The following is a 19,569-nucleotide window of genomic DNA, read 5'->3' on the forward strand; positions in this document are numbered from 1 at the left end:
GAGTACTGGGCAAATAAGACACTCTTTTCCTCTCTCTGACACACAAGAGATTCAGGGAGCCTACACATGGGTGCAGATACTGACCTCCCTGCCCCAAAGAATCACTCCCTCCTCCTTCCTACTGACATTTTCCCTGTGTGCTCTAGAAAACACAAGGTAAAACTGTCTCTTGAGCTTCCACATCAATGCCCAGTCCTCTACTGGACAGCTCCACCTGGCATCTTCAGGGACCTTAAATCCAAATGGATAGAAGGCCAGTCATGCTGCTGACCATCTTCCCATGTCGTCCCCACAATACAGAATTATCAGGCTGAAATGTCAATGATACTAAGGTTGAGAAACTCTTGGTGGTCTATGGTCTGTAGTCACCCTCCTCCCTAAGTCTTTTCCCCAAACCCTGTCTCATTGGTGGCATCTGTATTCACCCAGTCCCTCAAACCAGGAAGGGAGCCACCAGTCATGGTCAATGGATTCAGTCCTGACAATTCAGTCTTTCAAAACTCTTGCCAACATCTTCTCCCTCCCTCCTCCTAACTGCCCTTACTCAAGCCCCCTTCGTTTCTTTTGTGGGCTATAAAAATACACCTCCCCCAAAGTGTGTGTGTGTGTGTGTGTGTGTGTTTGCCTCTAGAATGGGGCATGTCTTGAGATCAGGAGCCAAGTCCTCATTATCTGTCCCTGAATGTCAAAGTCACTTGTTGTTGCCCTAAAAAGATGTGTTTAATCCATAACTCCTGCTACTTGTGAATGTGACTTATTTGGAATTGAATATTTGCAGGAATAATCAAGTTAAAATGAGGTCAGACTGGATTAGGGTTGGTCCTAATCTTATAAGAAGAAGGAAACTTGGACACAGACACAAAGACTCACAGAGAATGCCATGTGACAACGGAGGTGAAAACTGGAGTCATGCAGCTGCATACCGAGGAACTCTCAAGAATTGCCAGCAAACACCAGAAGTTTTAAGAAACAAAGGATTCTCCCTAGGGCTTTGGGGAAAGCATGGCTTTGCCAGCACCATGATCTCAGATGTCCAGGCTTTAGAAGTGTGAGAGAATAAGTGTTGTTTAAAGCCACCCCCTTCGTTACAGCAGTTCTTGGAAACTAATATTACTAACCCTGCACAACGTATTGTACCTGGCACACAGGAAGTGCCTGGGTATATACACAGTGCCTCCCTCAAGGAATTTTTTGGGCAATTACATGTGTATAATTGCTTGTTGGGTTATCTGCATACCAAAATGAAATAAATAAATAAATAAATAACAAAAGGAAAAAAAAAAAAAAACCAGAAACCAACTGCACACCTAAAACTTCCATGTTTTAGGTTTTTATATTCACATAGAGATAATATTGGATTTGGGGCTTTTAGAAACTGGACTGTACTCTAGCTTTGTTAAGTATCCCTGGCAGGGTCAGTCTTCAAATGACCAGGATACTTTTCTTCCTATATTGAAATGACATCACGGACCAATCATGGGGAGAATATTCACTGTGTCTCCAGGGAAACAGGCTGCCTGGGACATGCCCAGCCTTGGATCAGCATATCCAAGGATGTTGACTATTGCCAATTCCTCTTCCCCCTGGAGAGAGCAAACAGCTCAGGGTCGTGTCTTTGAGCAGAGTGCTCATAACCATCTATGGCCTTATTAGTCTTCATGGTGCTCACTCCCCTGTCACCATCAGGGAACTTATTTGATTCTCACAACCTGGCAGGAAGCAAAGCAAGGTATCATTATTCCCACTCCACATAGGAGAAAACTGAGGCAATCTCATAAATGGCAGAATGAGCACTCAAAGCCATGTCTCCAGGATCCCTGACCAGAAGTCACTCCCTGAGCCTCTCACATCACCTCCTATGCAAGAGGAGGAGGGGCCCTTTGGGCAGGAGGTACCTGAGGCAGGTGCACCTGGTACTTGGCAGCTCCTTGCCCTTCATGGTGAGGTCTGAATTGGAGGGCAGCATACAGACCACCAGCCCTGAGTTAGCACTTGGAGGCTGAGACAGTGCAGCAAGGGCCAACAGAACCCTGGCAGTTCCTGCCCGCCATCTTCTGCTCCCTATGCAGGGGCTGCATCTCCTTCCTCTCAGAGCAGGATCTATGCAGCTACTACTGCTGACCCTGCAATTCTGATCTCTCAGGGCAGATGAGATTCCCCACCTCAGCACCTGACCCTCTCAGCACCTAAATAGCAGGTTCCTGGATAGAAAGCACCTGGCATTGCACAGACCAGATGGACACCTGTGCAGGGCTGAGCAGCCTCAGGTTGCTCCAGAACTCTAGTCCGTTAGCTGGACTTCCTCTTCCCTTCTGAGGGAGCAAAGCTGAGCTTCCTCAGTCCTGTCACACACCCTGCCCCAGCGCCCACAGTTGGGTCTCAGAGCCTAAGGATGGTCCTTTGCACATTTGGGTTTTCAGTGCTGTGGGCACTGATGTGCTTGCGGATTTGAGTCCAGAGTTTCACCTAGGGAGGGGTCGTCTTCCTATGCACGTGTTTTGTACGCAGCCAGAGGAAGCCAAACCTAACCTGTCTCCGGGGGGTCTGTTGGGCAGGAGGGGGCCCAGGCGGTGCTAGATTACGGTAACCTGCTCCCACTTTTTCGCTCGGCTTCCTGCCCCTGGGTTTCTCGGGGCTAAGTCGATTTCCAGGCAGAGCTCAGCCTGACCCCATCTTCGGATCCCCGCCCCTCCGCCCCACTCCCTGGTACTCGGGCCGCGACACAGAGAAGAGGCGGCCCAGCGCCAAGCTGGTCTGACTGGTTCTGAGCAGGAAGTCGCCCGCCCTCGCCCGGGGCAGCCGAGCAGCCCCGCGCTACACCGGGCGCCGTCGGTGAGCCCGCGGCCGGTCGGACAGTCCACCCGGCGCTCGCCCCGCGCGGCCAGACCGGCCGGTCGGAGATCAATGCGGCTTTGTCTGGGCCGCCCACACCCCAGAGGCCGCTCCCGGGTCGGCAAATTGGAGCGCAGCGGCGCGGGGCGCGAGCGCGGGTGAGATAAGCGGCCATGTGATCCTACCTGGGCCGGGGGAGGGGCGCGCAGGTGAGACGCGGCGACCGGCGCCCAGCACCCAGCACCCAGCACCCAGCACTCAGCACCACACACGCGGCGGCCGCGGGGCTCCAGCAGCATGTCTGTCACCAGAAAGGACTGGTCCGCGCTGTCCAGGTGAGCACTGCTGCAGGCAGGAGGGGAGCCAGGCCATGCCAGGCTGTGGCCAGCCTCAGACCTTCGGATCTCCTGCCCCTGGTCATCGGTATTCTCCCTGCCCTGGGATCCTGGCACCGAGTCTGGTCCCCGGTCTTGCAGCTCCTCGGGAGGGACAGAATTGGGGCCAAACTCACGATCCTTCACGGACAGGGTGGTATTCTCGCTCCTCTCCATCTTCCTGTCCTCCCTTTGAGGCTGGGACCCCAAACGGAGTACTTGGCGAAGGAAGGTTGATCCTCAGCCTGGACAGCTCCAGGGTGTGATCTCCCCGCTGCATGGGGTAAAAAGAACATTTGGGGGTTTGGGAAGGAGTCAGCCTCCCTCACTGCGCCTGGCTCCCGTGCAGAGCTGTAATGTCAGGCTCCTGCCTAGTGTCTGTCAGCCCCTCTTGGGAGAGGGAATAGGAGTGACCTTACTTTAGCAGAATGGGGAACTATGAATAGGACAAGAAAGAGACAGACCACCCCCCTTCTCCATCAAGGGGGGGCTCATATTGTGAGTATGGCATTGGAGTGGCAGCTTGGCTGGGGACTTCAAGATGGTTGCTGACCCATCTTTATTTGAGAACTCATTTCCCAAAGAGTCTGGGGATTGAGTATCTTACCCCACCCTGCTGAACTTCCTGTCAGGATTGAGAAGCCTAGGAAAGGCAGGTATCCAGGAGGCAGCCCCCTCATTGTGGTTAGTGATTTCTCTTGGAGCTGCCTTCCTCCCCTCTCCAGAAGTGCTGGAATGAGCATCTTTATCTCCTCATCTTTACACTGGGCACCCTGTCTCCCCAAACATACACTCATTCTTTGTTCTTAACAAAACTGAGGTTCATGCAATAGCACATGTTCCAATAGCTGGAACCTTGTTCCCTTGGTTTGATTTTTAGCAGGTAGAAATTGGCCTCTCAGGTCCTCACAGGTGAGTCTTTAGATCTTCAGACCTGTCATGAGTTTAGGGCCATCTCTGCAGGTGCAGCCAAGCACCCTCCAGCAGTTTGGGTACCACAGGCCTTCCTTATCAAGGCATCTTGCAGGAATTTTCCAGCACTTTAGGATCTCCTTCTTGCCCTCTCACCCTCCCTGAAGGGCTTCAGAGCTTTTCCAGCATTTCAGACTGAGCTTCCCCATAGCAGCTCATTCTCCTGGGCTGGAGGGAGTGGGGCAGGGAGTGTTCCCCAGACTCTCCGAACCCCACACTGCTCTGGGGACAGTTGCCCAGTAACCCCAGTGCAGAGAAGCCCATGGGGTCTAAAGAGGGGAAAAGGTAAGCCCCAAGAATGGAGGGGACCCAGTGCTCTGGAAAAGAACCCAGGCTGCTAAAGAGGTTGGACACACCCCAGGGAAGGTTTGCTGAGGGTGGGGCTGGGGGTCAAGGCCTTGGACTCTGCATGTGGGTCAGTGTTCACGGGGTTGATGTGGGAGTGTCTTGGCTTCTAGGTGTGGCATTATCTGTACCTATGAATGCATGCTTAGAAGTGTGTGTGTGGCCATAGGTGTGGGCGAGTATGTTTATGGCCTGTGTAGTGATGAGATGTGTGTGTGGGCAGTGGGTTTTTGTATTACTGAGTTCAGAGTTTGCAGATCCAAGTATGTTCAGTCTAAATGTTCATTGCAGACCTCAGTACTCTGTATTGGGTTAAAAATACACTGCAGACACTATGTCCTCAGAAGCTCATCCTCTGGTGGGCTGTATGGATTCCATGTCTGAGAGCATAGCTGGTTATGAGCAGGGTGGACGTGTCTGTATGTGGGGGTGGCGTAGCTGGGGCATCAGAACTTTTAAAGCGGGAGTAAGGTCTGGTCTTAGCTTTTCCACTGCTCAGATGGACATGGACTACGGTGGGCAGGCGTGGGGCCAAGTTCCCAGGGGATGTCTAGGCCAAGTGGATGTCCACGGAAGGTCTGGGGAAGCAGTCCTCCCGTGGAAGCCCCTGGCCTACCCTCCCGGCCTGGCTCCAGCCCTCACAGAGCCCTGTGGGTAGATGTAGCTGCTGCCAACAGTCACCCTGATGAGGCACCTGGAGCAGAGGCTCGCTCTTGCTCTGCTCCTCGACTGAACAACAAGCCTCAGCGGGCCAGCAGGAAAGGGCTGTGAGTCACTGTCAACCGAGCCTCCAGGTTAGGCAGGGTGTGGCGAGTGTGGTCCTAGTAGGGGACCCTAGTAAGGGTGAGGAGCTGAGGGCCAGCCTGCGGCCTGTCCTAGGCAGTACATAGAAATTCAGGCGCTCCAGCCCTGGGATTGTGAGCTGTCTGGCTAGTTGCCCTGGTCAGCCGCCTTGTCCTTTCCTCCCTGAGCTGACCTGGTGACCATGGGGCTAGGCCAGGCCTGTCTGCAGGGGGTGAGGAGTGGATTTGGGAGTGCCTGGGACTAAGCAGCCACAGGTTAATCATTTCCTTGCCGGGGGCCTTAAGCAGCCCTCCCACCTCCAAGTGCTTTCCTGAGTCCTCCTGGCACCTCTCCCTAGATCATCTGGGCCAAAAGGGACCTTGGACCACTCACGGTGACCCCTCAGTATGTGGAAGGGGAGTTTGATGCCTGCCTACTCTGGGGTAAAGATTGGTCCAAGGTCATGGCCAGGCCTGGGTTTCTTCCTCTGTTTTTCCCTTCCCCAGCTCCTGCTTTTATTTTTTATTTATTTATTTTTTTTTTTGTGGTGCTAGGACTTGAACCCAGGGCCTTGTGCATGTGAGGCAGGCACTCTACCAACTGAGCTATATCCCCAGCCCAGCCCCTGCTTCTTGAGCCCCAGGGTCAACAAAATGCTTCTGGGGCAGCCTTCACATCCTCTCCCTACTTTAACTAGAATAAAGTTACTAGAACTGTATTCTAGCTAGAGAGCCCCCAGGGCTCCTTAGAATAAAGTTAAAGCCCTGCCTAAAGAATGGGCTTCTGCATGGGATTCAATTTGGGAAAATGGGTTCTGCTGCTATACTTAACACTTAACAACCACTGGTGCCCTTGATGCAGAACAGATGGAAATTAGATAGGAGAGTGGTCTACGTGAGCTTATCAGGGAGGAAGGACTTTAGAATTACATAAAAGAGAATGAGAAGTCCCATACCCAAAGGATAGAGTTGGTGAAATTGGGGTGGGGAAGTATTAGTGGCCCCTATGAGGCAAATAGAAGGGTGTCTGATCCCAAATGAAGGTTGGGAGGTGGAGGAAAGGTTTGTGGAGAGGAAGGGAGTGGTGGGCCAGGTGTCCAGGGCTGTGGCACTAGCTGGTGAGAGTTACTGGCACTACCCTGCTCTTGGAGCCTGCAGATTCCACCCAGGGCCTGGTTCTGGGGCTTAAAGGTCACTGGGTTTTCCCCAACTTCTGCCCTCTCAGGTTGCACCCTGTCCTGGGAGGGAGAATCCTGAACCTCCAGGGCTCTCTTGCTCCTTTCCCTTAATGTTCTGCTGTGGGTGGGCTGCTAAGTAGTTCTCTGCCCCCCGCCTCCCCCCCTGCAAATCCTCCCAGGACAACCTTCTCTGCTAGTTGGTATCATGGTAAACCACATGAGGTCTTGGGTGGCTGACTTAGGTGGAGTCTTAGTTCCTTCTTTTCTTTAGTTGCATTTTCTTCAGAAAATGCCTCCATTTCCTCCTATGCAAAATGGGAGTGATGACCTTCACCTTACAGGGATGTAAAGGATAACATCACTGGTATTTGTAGTATTTGTACACTGAAGTAATCCTAAAATAGTTAGTCCCTGGCGTTTTGGGAAGCACTTGTTATTAGTGCTATCACTTCTTCCTTTATTCTTTTATTTATGAATTTATTTGTCACTGCATTCAACAAACATGAAGCACTGTTCTAGGCCCTCAACTCTATTGTTGGGCTCTTAGCAGCTATACCACCTGGGGACTGACCTTTGCCTTGTGTCCTTTCAATTTCTGTTCATTTCCTCATCTTTAGAGGCCAATAATCTTTGCTTATTGGTGATAACATTCCTCCCTCAGGGTGGGGTGGTGCTGAAGGGACTCTTATTTTGCTAGGTAATGGGGTTAAGGAAGCCCCAAGATTTCTGAACAGCCCGGGTGGCCATGTCACTGTGGGTGAGTTGCAGGGTCTTGGTTTGCAGCTTGGAAACACTCAAGGACAACTGGCCCCCATCCCCTATAGCCCAGGCCTGGACCAGCCTAGGGAGTGAGTCACTTCTGAAGAGACCAGGCTCAGACTGATCACATACCATATAGGGCCCCGTAGAAGGATAAACAAATACACCGCTTCCCTGAGGGCTGAGAACCGTGTGTGGGAACTGGGTTGCTCAGGACCAAAGAATCCCAGAGGCTCTAGCCCAGTCCTGCTCTGGGTGTGGTCAGGAGTGAGGAACTTCTGACTTTGTGGGTCACTTTCCTCAGTATGTGGATCCCTCTTTGGAGGGCAAGAGCTGTTTCCAAACTTGGATGGGCAGGGGTGCATCCAGAGAAGAAGAGGTGGAGACGTGACTTCAGATGAAAGCCAGCAGAAGCCAGCTCATAAGAAAGTGAATGAATGAAGTATCAACCCACAAATATGTGGCACCCACAGGGCTCATGTGAAGGCCCAGGGGAATCTTGTTTAAGGTCGTGATTAAGGACAGAGTCCTGAAAATGGATGTTTACACTTGTTCCTTTATATTTGTTGGCATCTATTGGGTTCCTGTTTCCATATTGGAAACTTTGATGGGGGAGCTCCTCTGCATGTGCACTGAAATGGAGTAGAGGGGAGACTGATGAGGGGCGCACTGAGATACTTCCTCCAAAGAGCTACCCTGGTAGCAGAATTGGGAGAAACTGGAAGGTTCTCTCCTAAGGCAGCTCCTTTCCTGTGGGGTGATTTGCTGGTAGACATTCCCCTCCCTGCCCAGAGAGATGGACAGATTGCCTTTAAGGGGCTCAGGATTTGCTCCCCACCTTTGTGCTCTTGCAGATGGTGGCAGAGATTTGGCAATTCCTGGGGGAGCTGATGTTTACACTTGTTCTCTCACATTTGTTGGCACCTGTTGGGTGCCTGTCACCATCCTGGATACTAGAGGGTCTCCATGGCCCTGTGCTCTGCCCTTGCTTGCTGTCCAGTTCCAGTTTCACTGTGGGCTCCTGTATGGCCCTGGCTTGCCCTTGTCCCCTGAACCCGTCTCTGATCATACTAGGACTCTCTGTGTGCTGTGCTCCCTTTCTGGGACATTGCCACCAGATGGGCTCCCTGGCTGCTCGTGAACCAGGTCCCTCAGAGAGGCCTTCCACCCAAGCACCTTCTCTCCTGTCACTTACCTCATCCCATCGTCCTCATGACACCTGGCCCACATCACTTTGTTCAGAGGCCTGTTTCCTTGTTGGCAGTCTGTCTCTTCCTCCCGATGCTCTGTGAAGGGAAGGAGACTGCCGGTCTCATTCCCCACTCTATCCCATCCCTGGAATCATGCCTGGGACATGGGTGCTCAAAAAATATTTGTTTAGCAAATGTGGGCTCTATAAATTCGAGGCTGGACCTAGAAGAAAATTAGAGCTGGTATGTGGCTCATCCTTATCATTTTAAGAGTGAAAACTGAGGAAAAGGAAAGGAATCTACTTGCCCCAGGGCAGGAGGTCTAGATACCAGGCCCTGATGCTCCCTTATAAAGACTCCCGAGGAATCTCTTCTTCAGGAGCCCTGCAGGTGCGTCTTAGATGCAGTTCAGTGTATGAAATTTGTGGGTTCATGTGATTTTTGTTTTTTTTCCTTCAGAAGCCAGTCCCCTGAGTCCAGGCTTGATTTCATGATGATACACTTCAGGGGTAGAGTGGCCAGGAGAGCTAAAGAGACCTGAGAGTTTGGCACCTGGAAACAGCAAGAGGAGGCTTTCTATTCATTGCTGTAGCTCAGGGAAAGCTCTAGAAACTTCTGGCCTGAGCTCCAAAGAGCACTAGGGGTTCACAAGGAAGTGCCACAGAATGCTCTGCCCATCTAATCTTTACAGCCCCGTGCTCCCCTATTTAAATCCTCTTGCCTTTCTGGGTGAAACACAGTATACTGTCCCAACAGACCCCATTCCTTCAAATTTCTCAGCTTGCTTGATGCCCTGTTTCTTTCTGGATTGCCGTTTCCCCTCAGTCCATCAGCCCTATGGAAATTGCCCATTGAGATCCTGTGTAGGTTCCATCCCTTCTGTGAACCTTTTCTGATGATATTGATCTGCAGTTGTCATTTACTCTGCGGAACCATTTCTGTACTTTGGTTGGAAGAATTCTTGGTGGATATGCTTCTAGATCACTGGTTTATAGGTTTCTCCAGGGTGGAGGTCCTGCCATGTTGTTCTGTGATAGCCATGGTTCCTGACATAGTGCTGGCCTCTTGCAGTTGCTTAGCAAGTATGTATTTGGTTGGATTAGAAGGACAGGTGGATGGAAGGAAAGATGGACTGGAGGAGAGGTGGGTAGGTGGGTGGTAGGCCAGTGGATAAGATGACAGAAATGGGCAGGGAAACCAGTAAGTGACTAGTTAGAGGGGCATTTGGATTGGCAGGTAGCTGGAGAGGTGTGTGAATGAAGAGCGGCTGGATGGATTAGTGGGGTCTGGTTGTGAGAGTGCCTGTTTGTCCCATGAGTGAAGGGTGACTTGGTGCAGGAAACACATTAGGGTGTACAAGGTCCCCTTACTTCTTCAGGCAAAGGGAAGTTCTAAAAGATGGGAGAAGTTCAAAGTTCTCCTGGGAAATGAAGGCATATTAGAATCAGGTGTAAGTGGTCTTATGTGTGAGTCTATCCCTGCCCCACATCGTTAAAGGCTAAGAAATTTTATGGGGAATTGGATAACTCTGAGGAAATTCCCCTGTTTATTGTCCATTAAGGGATATTATCTAAGAATTCTCAGACTGAAAAGAGAAAGGGACTTGTCAGGTTCATTTGCTTTCTTTGGGCAGAACTATATTCACCTTTCCACATTCCTAGTCACCCCAGAGAGGGAGGCCCCACATTTCCATTCTGGGGTCCTGAGAAAATTTCAGCACAGTGATCCTCATGGGGTGATTTTGACCCCTACAGGTTATTTGGTAATATTGGTATATTAATAGTATTTGGTAATGTTGGGAAACTTGGTTGTCACAACTGGGAATTGTTGCTGCTGCTGCTAAACATCCTATAATCCCGGAGCCAGACACAGTGGGACAAACCTGTAATTTCAGCTGCTTGGGAGGCTGAGGCAGGAGGATTGCAAATTTGAGGTCAATTTAGCAAATCTAGCAGTCTTGCTGTGTTACCCAGGCTGGCCTAGAACTCTTGGGCTCCCATGATCCTCCTGCCTCAGCTTTTCAAGTGCCTATGACTTTAGGCGTGTGCTACCATGCTCGGCTACACAAATCTTGTGACCCTCCTGCCTTAGCTTCCCAGGTTGCTGGTATTACAGGTGTGAGCCACTGTGCCTGGCCCCTACACAAATCTGAATGAGAGATTTTACATATTGTCATTCATCCTGGGTTTCTGAAGTCCAGCGTGGCTCTGTTCAGACTGTCCACACTGCCATGCTTGTAGGCCTAGAGGGTGTTCTCTCTTCTCTCAGCCCTTGGGAGTCTGTCTTGGGAAGGGTGCTGGGGTGTCCCCAGGGCTGTGCTGATCCCCACTTCCTTCCCCCAGCCTGGCCCGGCAGCGGACTCTAGAAGATGAGGAGGAGCAGGAACGTGAACGCAGGCGCCGGCATCGCAACATGAGTTCCACCACAGATGACGAGGCTCCCAAACTCACCCAGAATGGGGACCATCCAGCCATTGAGAGGTACTCGGGTGGGGGCTGGGCCTCATTTCCTCATTCTGGGTGACAGGGATGGACTTAGCTGCCCCAGGCATATTCTGTGCATTGCGTTTGGCCTGCCCCAGGCTTGAGACCCAGAGAATGAGGCTGAAGGGTACAAAGACAAATTTCAAGTTCCTCTCACACTCTCCAGGCCCCTCCTCAGCTCTGCTGGATTCCATCTGCATTAGAACTACCAGTGCCCGCTGTTTGTTGGGACCATCCTTAGGCCCATAAGTGGCTGGGCATCTTATGGACATAGCTCATTAAATCCTATACTATCCCTGAGAGACAGGGATTATTACCCAGTTTTACAGGAAGAAACTAGTGGGAGGGCATTTAGGTGCCATGCTAAGTTCATATACCTAAAGAGTAATACAGCCAGAATTTCCATTTGGATTTGTAAAGTTCCATGGCTTGACTCTGTCCATTCAGCAGGCTGCCTCCCTCCAGCCTTGACCCCCCACAAGTCACTTCTGAGGGGAGGAGTGGGGGGTGGGGGAGAGAAGGGCCCAGAACTTACTGAATGCCACCTCAGCACCAGGACTGTGCTCTCGGGGTAGGAGGCTCATCATGCCTCCTGCAAGCTCAGTTTGCAGATTTGAAAACTGAGAATCAGTGAGTTGACTGGCTTGAAATTAATGGAGAGCAGGGTGGTGGAAGGAAAAGAATCTCCTTTAGCTGGAGACCAAGTGCTCTAGGTTTGGGGCAATCTTCTCAGGTTGCTCTTGTTCCTTTGCCCCTTAGAGGAGGGAACCAGGATATGTGTCTTGGGCTAAGCCAAACCCAATGACTGCCACCTAATCCCAGCTGTACCCACATGACTGACAGGAGTATGGGATGGTGACTTAGAAGCCTTGAGTTCTAATTCCAGTTTTCTCTCCAGTTAGCTGTGTGACCTTTGAATACCTCTGACCGTGATCTAAGCTCTATGGGGCAGGGACCCCATTTACTCTTGTTGACCCCCACAACTCCCAGCACACCCTGGCACATATAAAACTGTTGCATGGTCAGTGTTTGTTGATTGTCTCACCTCTGATGTCTTCTGATTCTATTTTGCCCTCCATCTCCATCTTCTGGCTCAGGCTGCCTAGCGTGGAGGAAGCCGAGGTGCCCAAGCCACCACCCCAAGATGACGCCGAGGTGCCCAAGCCACCACCCCCATCCTCCAAAGATGAAGTTGAGGAAATCCAAACAATTCTCAGGACTCGGCAGGAGCGGAGGCAGAGGCGGCAGGCAGTGGAGGCTGCACAGACCCCCATCCAGGAGAGGCTAGAGGCTGAGGGGGGAAGAGACAGCCTGGGACCTGGGCAGGCCATGAAGCAGCCCCTAGTGCCCAAGAAGGAACCAGAACCCCCACCCCGCAGAAGACTGAGCCGGGAGCAGCGGGGACCCTGGGCCCGAGAGGAGGAGCAAGCAGCAGGGAAGAAGGGGCTTCCAGAGGAGGCCCTGGCTCCAGAGAAGACCTCAATCACTGAGAAATCCCCTGTGTCAGAGAAGACAGCAGCGCCTGGCAAGGTAACCTGTGTCTCGCAGAAGGGGTCAGCCCCAGAGAAGACATCTCCAGTTGAGAAGACAGCAGTGCCCAGGAAGAGAGGCAGCTCAGAGAAGAAGCCTGTTCCAGAAAACACAAGTGTCTCCGATACGTCTCCGGCCCCTGAGAAAACATCTGTGTCTGAGAAAACAGCAGCATCAGAGAAAAGATCCATCTTGGAGAAAAAGTCAATTCTAGAAAAAGCAAGTGTCTCTGAGAAGACGCCAGAGAGGAGATTGGTGTCTGAGAAAGCATCCATCTTTGAAAAGTCACCGGTCTCAGAGACGAAGCCGGCCCCAAAGAGGGCAGTGGCCTCAGAGCTACCCCAGGCCTCTGGGAAAAGCCAGGCCACCACCAAGGAGCAGAGAGAAAAAGCCCTCCCTGAAGAGACCCCATCTTCCTCACCAGACCCTCCAAAGGTGGCTTCCCGCCTCAAGCCCATCTCTCTCCAGGTTGGCAGTACTCCCGTCCCTCCTCCCTGACTGGCCTCCCTGCCAGTCTTACCAGTGGCCTCTGGTTTCCTTGCTGCTTCCGGTCCTCCCACCTTCAGGCTGAGTCTCTCTGCTGTTCCTAGCCACTGAAAGGGACACCAGCTGTGGGGCAGGGAGCATCTGGGACCCCATACTACATCCTCATCTAGGACCTGGACTCCAGGACCCTAGCAGGTCCTTAGGAAGTCTCAGATCCTTCCAGAAGATCTCCTAGAAAGCCCTGCTGGGGAGCCTGGCTGCCTCCAGCAAAGGCAGGAGGGTTAGGCCCAGGACTGTCTCCCCCGCCCCCTTTCTCCTGCAGCTCCTGGGATGAGCCTGGCCACATGGGCTCCCCACGGCAGCTTGGGTTCAGGGGCTACCTCGGCCGAGAGGGCCCTAGATCTCTGCCAAGGACGGTGAGATCTCAACTTCTTGTCACTTTGTGCTCCACCCAGGTAAAAATCCCCAGCAAGGAGGAAGAAGAAGACGACACATTCTCCCCCACTCAGATCACCTACAGCAGCTCCCTCAAACGCTCCAGCCCCAGGACCATCTCCTTTCGGGTAAGAGCCCAGGACATTCTTGTCGCTAATCTTCTGGAGGGCAAGCCAAGGAAACTACCCATTATAGCAAAGGAGGCTTAGGTTTGATAGCATGAAGACCCACTGGATGGAGAGGGGCTTTGGAGTCCCACGGCCGGCCAAAAACATGCACAAGTTCCTATTAAAGGAAAAAGTTAATGACTGGGTGTAAATAAGCATGAGCAGCCCCACCTAGTGGGGGAAGACCAGAGCTGCAGGAAGATGGCAGATGCCAGGACCAGGCCGGGCTGCTGGCCCCACACCTGCCTGTGTCAAGCCTGGTCCCCACCCAGGAGGGAGAGCCGGGCAGAGCAGCAGGGTTCCCACAGCACTCTCTCTGATCTGCTCCCACCCCAACAGTGCAAATCACCTGGAGTGGGAAGTCTCATTTGGCTGTGACCCAGTATTTATTCTTAGTTCTTGTGTTCACTGGGTCATCCACTCATTCACTGTTGACTGTGCTTTGTGCCCTAATGCATTCCAGGGCCTGGGGAGGAGGCTGGAGGCCTGAGATTGATGGGTGCCCACAGGGCTCTTGGTCAGTGGGGCAGCAGTGGGGTGGTAGGTAACCCTTTGAGCAGGGCTCGAGAAGACGAGGACTAGTGGGCGGAGGCAGGTGCTTCCCAGATTAGAAGAGGGCCTTCACGAAGGTGTGGTCATGTGTTTCTTTGGTGGTCGGGGGTCAGGGAGAAAGAAGTGTCCGAGAGCTGGGCTCTGTCTTGGGGGGCGGGGCACTGACTTCCCTGGGACTCCTACTTACTGCCTCCTCTTCTCATTTCAGATGAGCCCTAAGAAAGACAGCTCAGAAAAAGCCTTAACCCGCAGGTGGGAGGCCTGGAGGCTTCAACTCTCTGCTGTCTGGTGGAATATTTCCTGAGCCCCTGCCCTCCTGTGCCAGGCTGCACAAGGGGAACGTGCAGATCTTGCCAGAGCTCTGGATCTGGCAGAGGGAGGGATTAACAGGAGGGACTGAGGCCATGTGAGATGGAAAGGGAAGGGGCATCCGGGAGAGCTGCTGGGGGGAGGAGCTCTGAAGGAAGGGGGCTCGAGTCTCAGGGTTGGGGTGGGGAGAGGAGGTGGGCTTTTCAGGAGGGAGACTCATAACAGAGCGAGGAAGGGAAGCCTCTATATTGGCAGGCCTGGGGTGGAGGCCTGGGATTCTGTGTGTTTAATGAGGACCCCAGGCTCTGTGCATGGGTGACTGTATTTTGGAAAAACAATCTGAAAATGGATCTGAAAAGCGGTTCTGCCCATGCTGGGAATTTGACCCACTCTGCTATATTCTTCTGCCCTCTAATCTTCTTGAGGCCGCCTCTGCTAGGCCAGGCCATGGGGTGGGGGAGGTTGGATGAGGAGAACAAAAATAAGATACAGCAGCTATCAGGGTGAGGTGGCACATGCCTGTAATCCCAGCAGCCTGGGAGGCTGAGGCAGGAGGATCACGAGTTCAAAGCCAGCCTCAGCAATGTAGTGAGGCCTTAAGCAACTCATTTAAGACCCTATTTCTAAATAAAATATTTTTTTAAAAAAAGGGCTGGGGATATGGTTCAGTGGTTGAATGCCCCTGGGTTCAATCCCCAGTAAACCGCCCCCCCCCCCAAAAAAAAAAAAAAAAGATAGTGGCGGCCCTCAGGCAACTCACATGAGACCATCAAATACAGAGTCACTTCAGCAGGGAGGTACAGGATAGGAAGGTGTAACGGGCTCAGAGCTTGGTGGCTGCAGCAGTAGCAGAGCCTGTGGGATCTAGAAAGGTGTCACAGAGCAGTGGACATTCAGTATGGGACTTGAAGTAGTGGGAGATTCCCAGGTGGAACACTGGAGGTGTGGCATGTTGAATTGAGGGGACAGCAGGTGAAAGGCATGGTGTAGACACAGGATTCTAGCTGGCTGGCACCAGCTATGTGGCAGGGAGAGGGGAGGTGCCGGCACAGAGAGGAAAGGTAGGGGCAGGTCACTTCCAGGGCTGTGCCAAGGAATTTGGTCCTTGTCCTGTGGCCCCAGGGGGTAGAAGCTGGAAGGGACAAAATCTGTTCAAGGTAGGAGCAATCTGGTGGCAGTGGAGAGGAGAGCTCAGCGGGGCAAGCAGGGAGAGGGGAAGGTGGCCACAGGTTTAGGGAAGGCAGGAAGGGGAAGTTCAGGAGATGATGAGGGAGGAGAAGGGAAGAGGGAAGGAGTGAGAGATTTCTGTTCTTGGATGTCCCACTGAATGGGCTCTTTTTCAAGAGGGGAGGAAACTCCCTGGAATCAGGAGTCTTCCCTTAACCAAGTCATTACAGACTATTCCTTGTTCTCTTTGCCAAAATGGCAGGATGTGAGGGGGCCGCTCCTCAGGAACCAGGGCCAGGGCCTCCCCAAGGTGGGTGTCTCACCTGGTTTGTCTTACCCTATCTTCCTCCTGCAGTGCCAGCGTGAGGCTGCCAGCCACCTCAGTCAAGCTGGGGGAGAAGCTGGAGAGATACAACACAGCCATACAGGTGTGGCGGGGCTCTTCCCCAGGGCCAAGGGTTCCTGCCCAGGTGGTCATGCACCTCACAGGCTCAGCTCAGTGGCTTGTGTCTCTGTTTCCAGAGGTCAGCATCGGTCAGGTCTCAAGGCTCCACCCGCACTGAGTTCTTTGTGGCTCCTGTGGGTGTGGCCAGCAAGCGCCACCTCTTTGAGAAGGAACTGACTGGCCAGAGTCGCGCAGAACCAGCCTCCAGCCGGAAGGTGAGGGATGAAGTCCTGTTGGGGAGTCTCCAGGCTTAGACACCCTGAGGTCTCCAAAGCCCAAATGTAGGCCTTAGCAGTGCCAGAAAACCGTATTTTCATGTATCAATGTTGGAAGAACCTCGACCTACCATTGATGTCCTCAAGCCAAGTCACCTCAACTGGGCACACGAATCCCTACAGGGGGTGCTATCCCCAGTACACATGGCAAGCACAGATGGATGTGGGACTGAGGTAGAGTCATGTCCTTAGTCCAGGGCCTCTGAAAATGCCCTGAAGTTGCCAATGGTACCAAGCTCTAAGCTAGAGCCTTTCTTTTTAGGACAACTTGAGATTGCCAGGGGTTGTGACATCCAAGCTCAACTTGTGGATCAGCAAGACTCAGGAGTCTGGAGATCAGAACCCCCAGGTATCCTGTCGCGCCTTGATGTCTCATGGTGGAGTGACATGGGTCAGAGGAGGGATAGCCTGAGAGCAAGGGGTGGTTTCAGGAGTGGAGATGGGGCGGGGCACGGGTGGGGGAGGGCTGCCGATGGGCCTGCGGGTCAGAAGGCAGTAGAGACAGGATGTGGCCTGGGGTCCTTTTTGCTTTCAGGAATGAGGTATCCTAAGCAGGGGATTGGGCCTTGGGGACCCCAGCCCCCTCCTTAAGCCTCACCTTAGTTCCTGGTCTCCACTCTGATGCCCCCAATCAGAATGTACGGAAGGAGCTGGTGGCCACCAAGAGGACTCAGTGGGGAAAGAAATCTGATTCCTCCCTGGATGTTGAGGTGAATGGAGGAGGGGCTGGCCCTGGGGCAGAGGGCTATGGGCTCATGGTGGGAGGCCCCACTTTCTCACTTACGTTTCTATGCTCACTGACCTGCAATCGCATAGTCCAGCTGCCTAGAATGTTCCCTGGCCTGCATGCTCGGGCTGGCTTGACCCACTACCAGCATCTTGGTAGAGCCCTCCTCTGGCTTTGCTGAAACAGCTCTGCAAAGCCACACCCTCTTCAACAGGCCAACGTAAGGTCTCTGACTCGGGTGGGTGTGGGGCTAGGGCAAAGGGATACCTTCCTGTCCGGAGATCCCCTTCCCTTGTTCTAATTGATCTTTGCCTTCCAGGTGTGACAAGCCCTGCCAAGACAGGCCTGCGAGTCTGTGTCTCGGGGCCCTTGCTCATGGCAGGCCCCTGCCTCCTGCAGTGGTGTCCCTGTCTCTCACTGCCTCCATTCCCTTCCTGCTCTGGACATGTCTGGCCAGGACTCCTGGGGGCCAGAAATATCAGCAATAGCTCCTTCTTAGCACAGCTGCTCCGGCACCTTCTTGTTCTGCTGTGGGCACAGCAGATCCTGGGACCCAGCAGCAGCCTAGGACACAACACAGATGCACGTTGGTGCTGTGGAGCCTCACTGTCCTACCCAGAGATGTCCTTTACCCCTGCTCACTTCCAAGGGCAGAAGAGGGCTGTTGCAAGAACTCCAGGGTCACCTGCCTCATATGGTCCCAGTGAGTGCCTCCATGTGCCTATGGTGCTCCCACACTGAGGCCCGGACCTACCCACCGTAGTCCCTGGGCCTCTCCCATCCTGCTGAGATCAGGCCAGACTGTGAAGGAGATGGCATGTACCGTCCATGTGCCCCACCCCCTGCCCGTTCTCCCCTCCCTTCCCTGGCATGCTGCCTGGCTAGAAGCTCAGTGGCTTTTTGTGCAACTTTTTGTCCTGCCCTCTCTCAGAAAAAAAAAAAAAAAAAATCTGTTCTCAGGAAAGATTTGATAAACGCATTCACTCTCAGGTGTAAATGATGAATGATACCTTAAAAATGAATTCCTTCCTGGAGGCTTTGTTTTCTAACAAGAAACATCTGCAGGGTGCAAGGGGGAAGATTTTGGCTGGGGTGGGAGGAAGGATGTTTTCCTAGTCTCTCCTCTTCTCCTAGGAAGGTAGTAGGTTTGCCGCTCCATGGTCCCCTAGCTTGGTGACTTGGGAGTTGACAACTGCCACCCACAGTGCCAAGCCTGTCTGTATCCCAACCTTCCCAAATCCGTTCCTCCATTTCCCAATGCCATGGCCCACGTGGGCTTGGAAAGTGCCCACTGGAGAACCAGGACCAACCAATCTAAGCAAGTTAGTCCGGAGCCTTCCAGACCCTTTAAAGCTTTAGTGTAAAAATTATCTTTTTTTTTTTTTTTTTTTTAAATTCATCAGAATAATTACTCCCAATTGACTGCTCTAGTTTTTCTCAGAACCACCTGGAGGTGAGAATAGATGCAAACCTCTGCCCAATGCCCTTTGCATGCCTGGGAAAATCCCAGGACTTCTCTAGAATATGGCATATAAGGACAGCACCAGGCCCTCTGAGCCCTGTGTGTGCTGACTTCCCAGTGTTTCCAGACTGGTCCACCTCCATTGGAGAGGTGAGCCTCCTGTAGCTGGCTCCCCGTGTGCACCGAGTAGGGTAGCAGACCCTGGAGACATGCCCTGAGCACCCGACACTCCCACCAGGGCTGTAGCAATGGCAGGTACGCCAGCTCCCGGTCCAGAGTTAGTTGAAACCAATAGGATAGGGTGGAGGAGTGGGCTGAGTACTCAGAGGCTGAGGGGACCCCAACTGCTCTGGCCCTGCATGGAATTCTGGGTATGACCTTAGACAAACCCTTCTCTGAGCCACAGGGTTCAAGCAGATGACCTTCACAGGACTTTCCCATGCTCATGTCCTTCAGGAAGTTCCCCTGGCAGGTGAACTTTTCCAGCCAACACAACTCATCACCGACTTTCTTAGGAGAGGCTCCTGGGTAGTGGGAAGGGCTTCTCTGGCACCTGTGACCTCAGAGTGGTGGTGCCCTTTGTGCCTGCACACCCTCCCTGGGATGCCCAGTGACGCGGGCTTCTCGGGAGAACTTGGGGGCAAGACTCCATGGCTCCTTTGCATTCACGAGCCCAACACACGAGCGCTGTGTCTTCATTCCTGTCGGGAAGGCAGCTGATAACCAAGGAGACAAATGTTCATGGGAGATGACTTCAGTTGGTACTAGGGTGCAGGCTGCAGTGACCAGGTGGCTTGGAGGCCTCTTGGAGGAGGCAGCGCTTGAGCGCCCTCTGGAGTTAGAATAGGTCTCCCATGCACTCGCCACCCCTTGACCTGCCTTCCTGCTCTGCACAGGCTTCTCCCCACCTACCATTCTGGCTTTGTTTTCTCTTCCCATCTAAAAGCACTGGGAGGTGACTTGTCTATTTTCAAGGACAGAGACATCTGAATCGGGTCAGGAGTAACCCTGTTATATCAAGGTGTGACTGCTGGATGGTGACTTGCTTTTCCCGTCAGCTAAGTGACTGTCTCACAGCTGTCTCGAAGATGCCCTGCCT

The 19,569-nt window shown here is 52.8% G+C and overlaps 1 protein-coding gene across 1 annotated transcript; it reads left to right on the top strand.

The window, feature by feature from the left end:
- The first annotated feature begins 3,103 nt into the window (after nucleotides 1-3,103).
- Lad1 (ladinin 1) lies at nucleotides 3,104-17,957 on the top strand. Its single transcript, XM_027945704.2, has 10 exons — nucleotides 3,104-3,167; nucleotides 10,775-10,912; nucleotides 12,013-12,913; nucleotides 13,387-13,494; nucleotides 14,294-14,337; nucleotides 15,917-15,989; nucleotides 16,084-16,221; nucleotides 16,544-16,630; nucleotides 16,917-16,991; nucleotides 17,328-17,957. Exons 1-10 carry the CDS (start codon nucleotides 3,130-3,132, stop codon nucleotides 17,331-17,333), a joined length of 1,608 nt encoding a protein of 535 aa, XP_027801505.2. The 5' UTR covers nucleotides 3,104-3,129; the 3' UTR covers nucleotides 17,334-17,957.
- Nucleotides 17,958-19,569: the final 1,612 nt, after the last annotated feature.

Source organism: Marmota flaviventris, chromosome 12, assembly GCF_047511675.1.
Source record: "Marmota flaviventris isolate mMarFla1 chromosome 12, mMarFla1.hap1, whole genome shotgun sequence".
Lineage (NCBI taxonomy): Eukaryota > Metazoa > Chordata > Mammalia > Rodentia > Sciuridae > Marmota > Marmota flaviventris.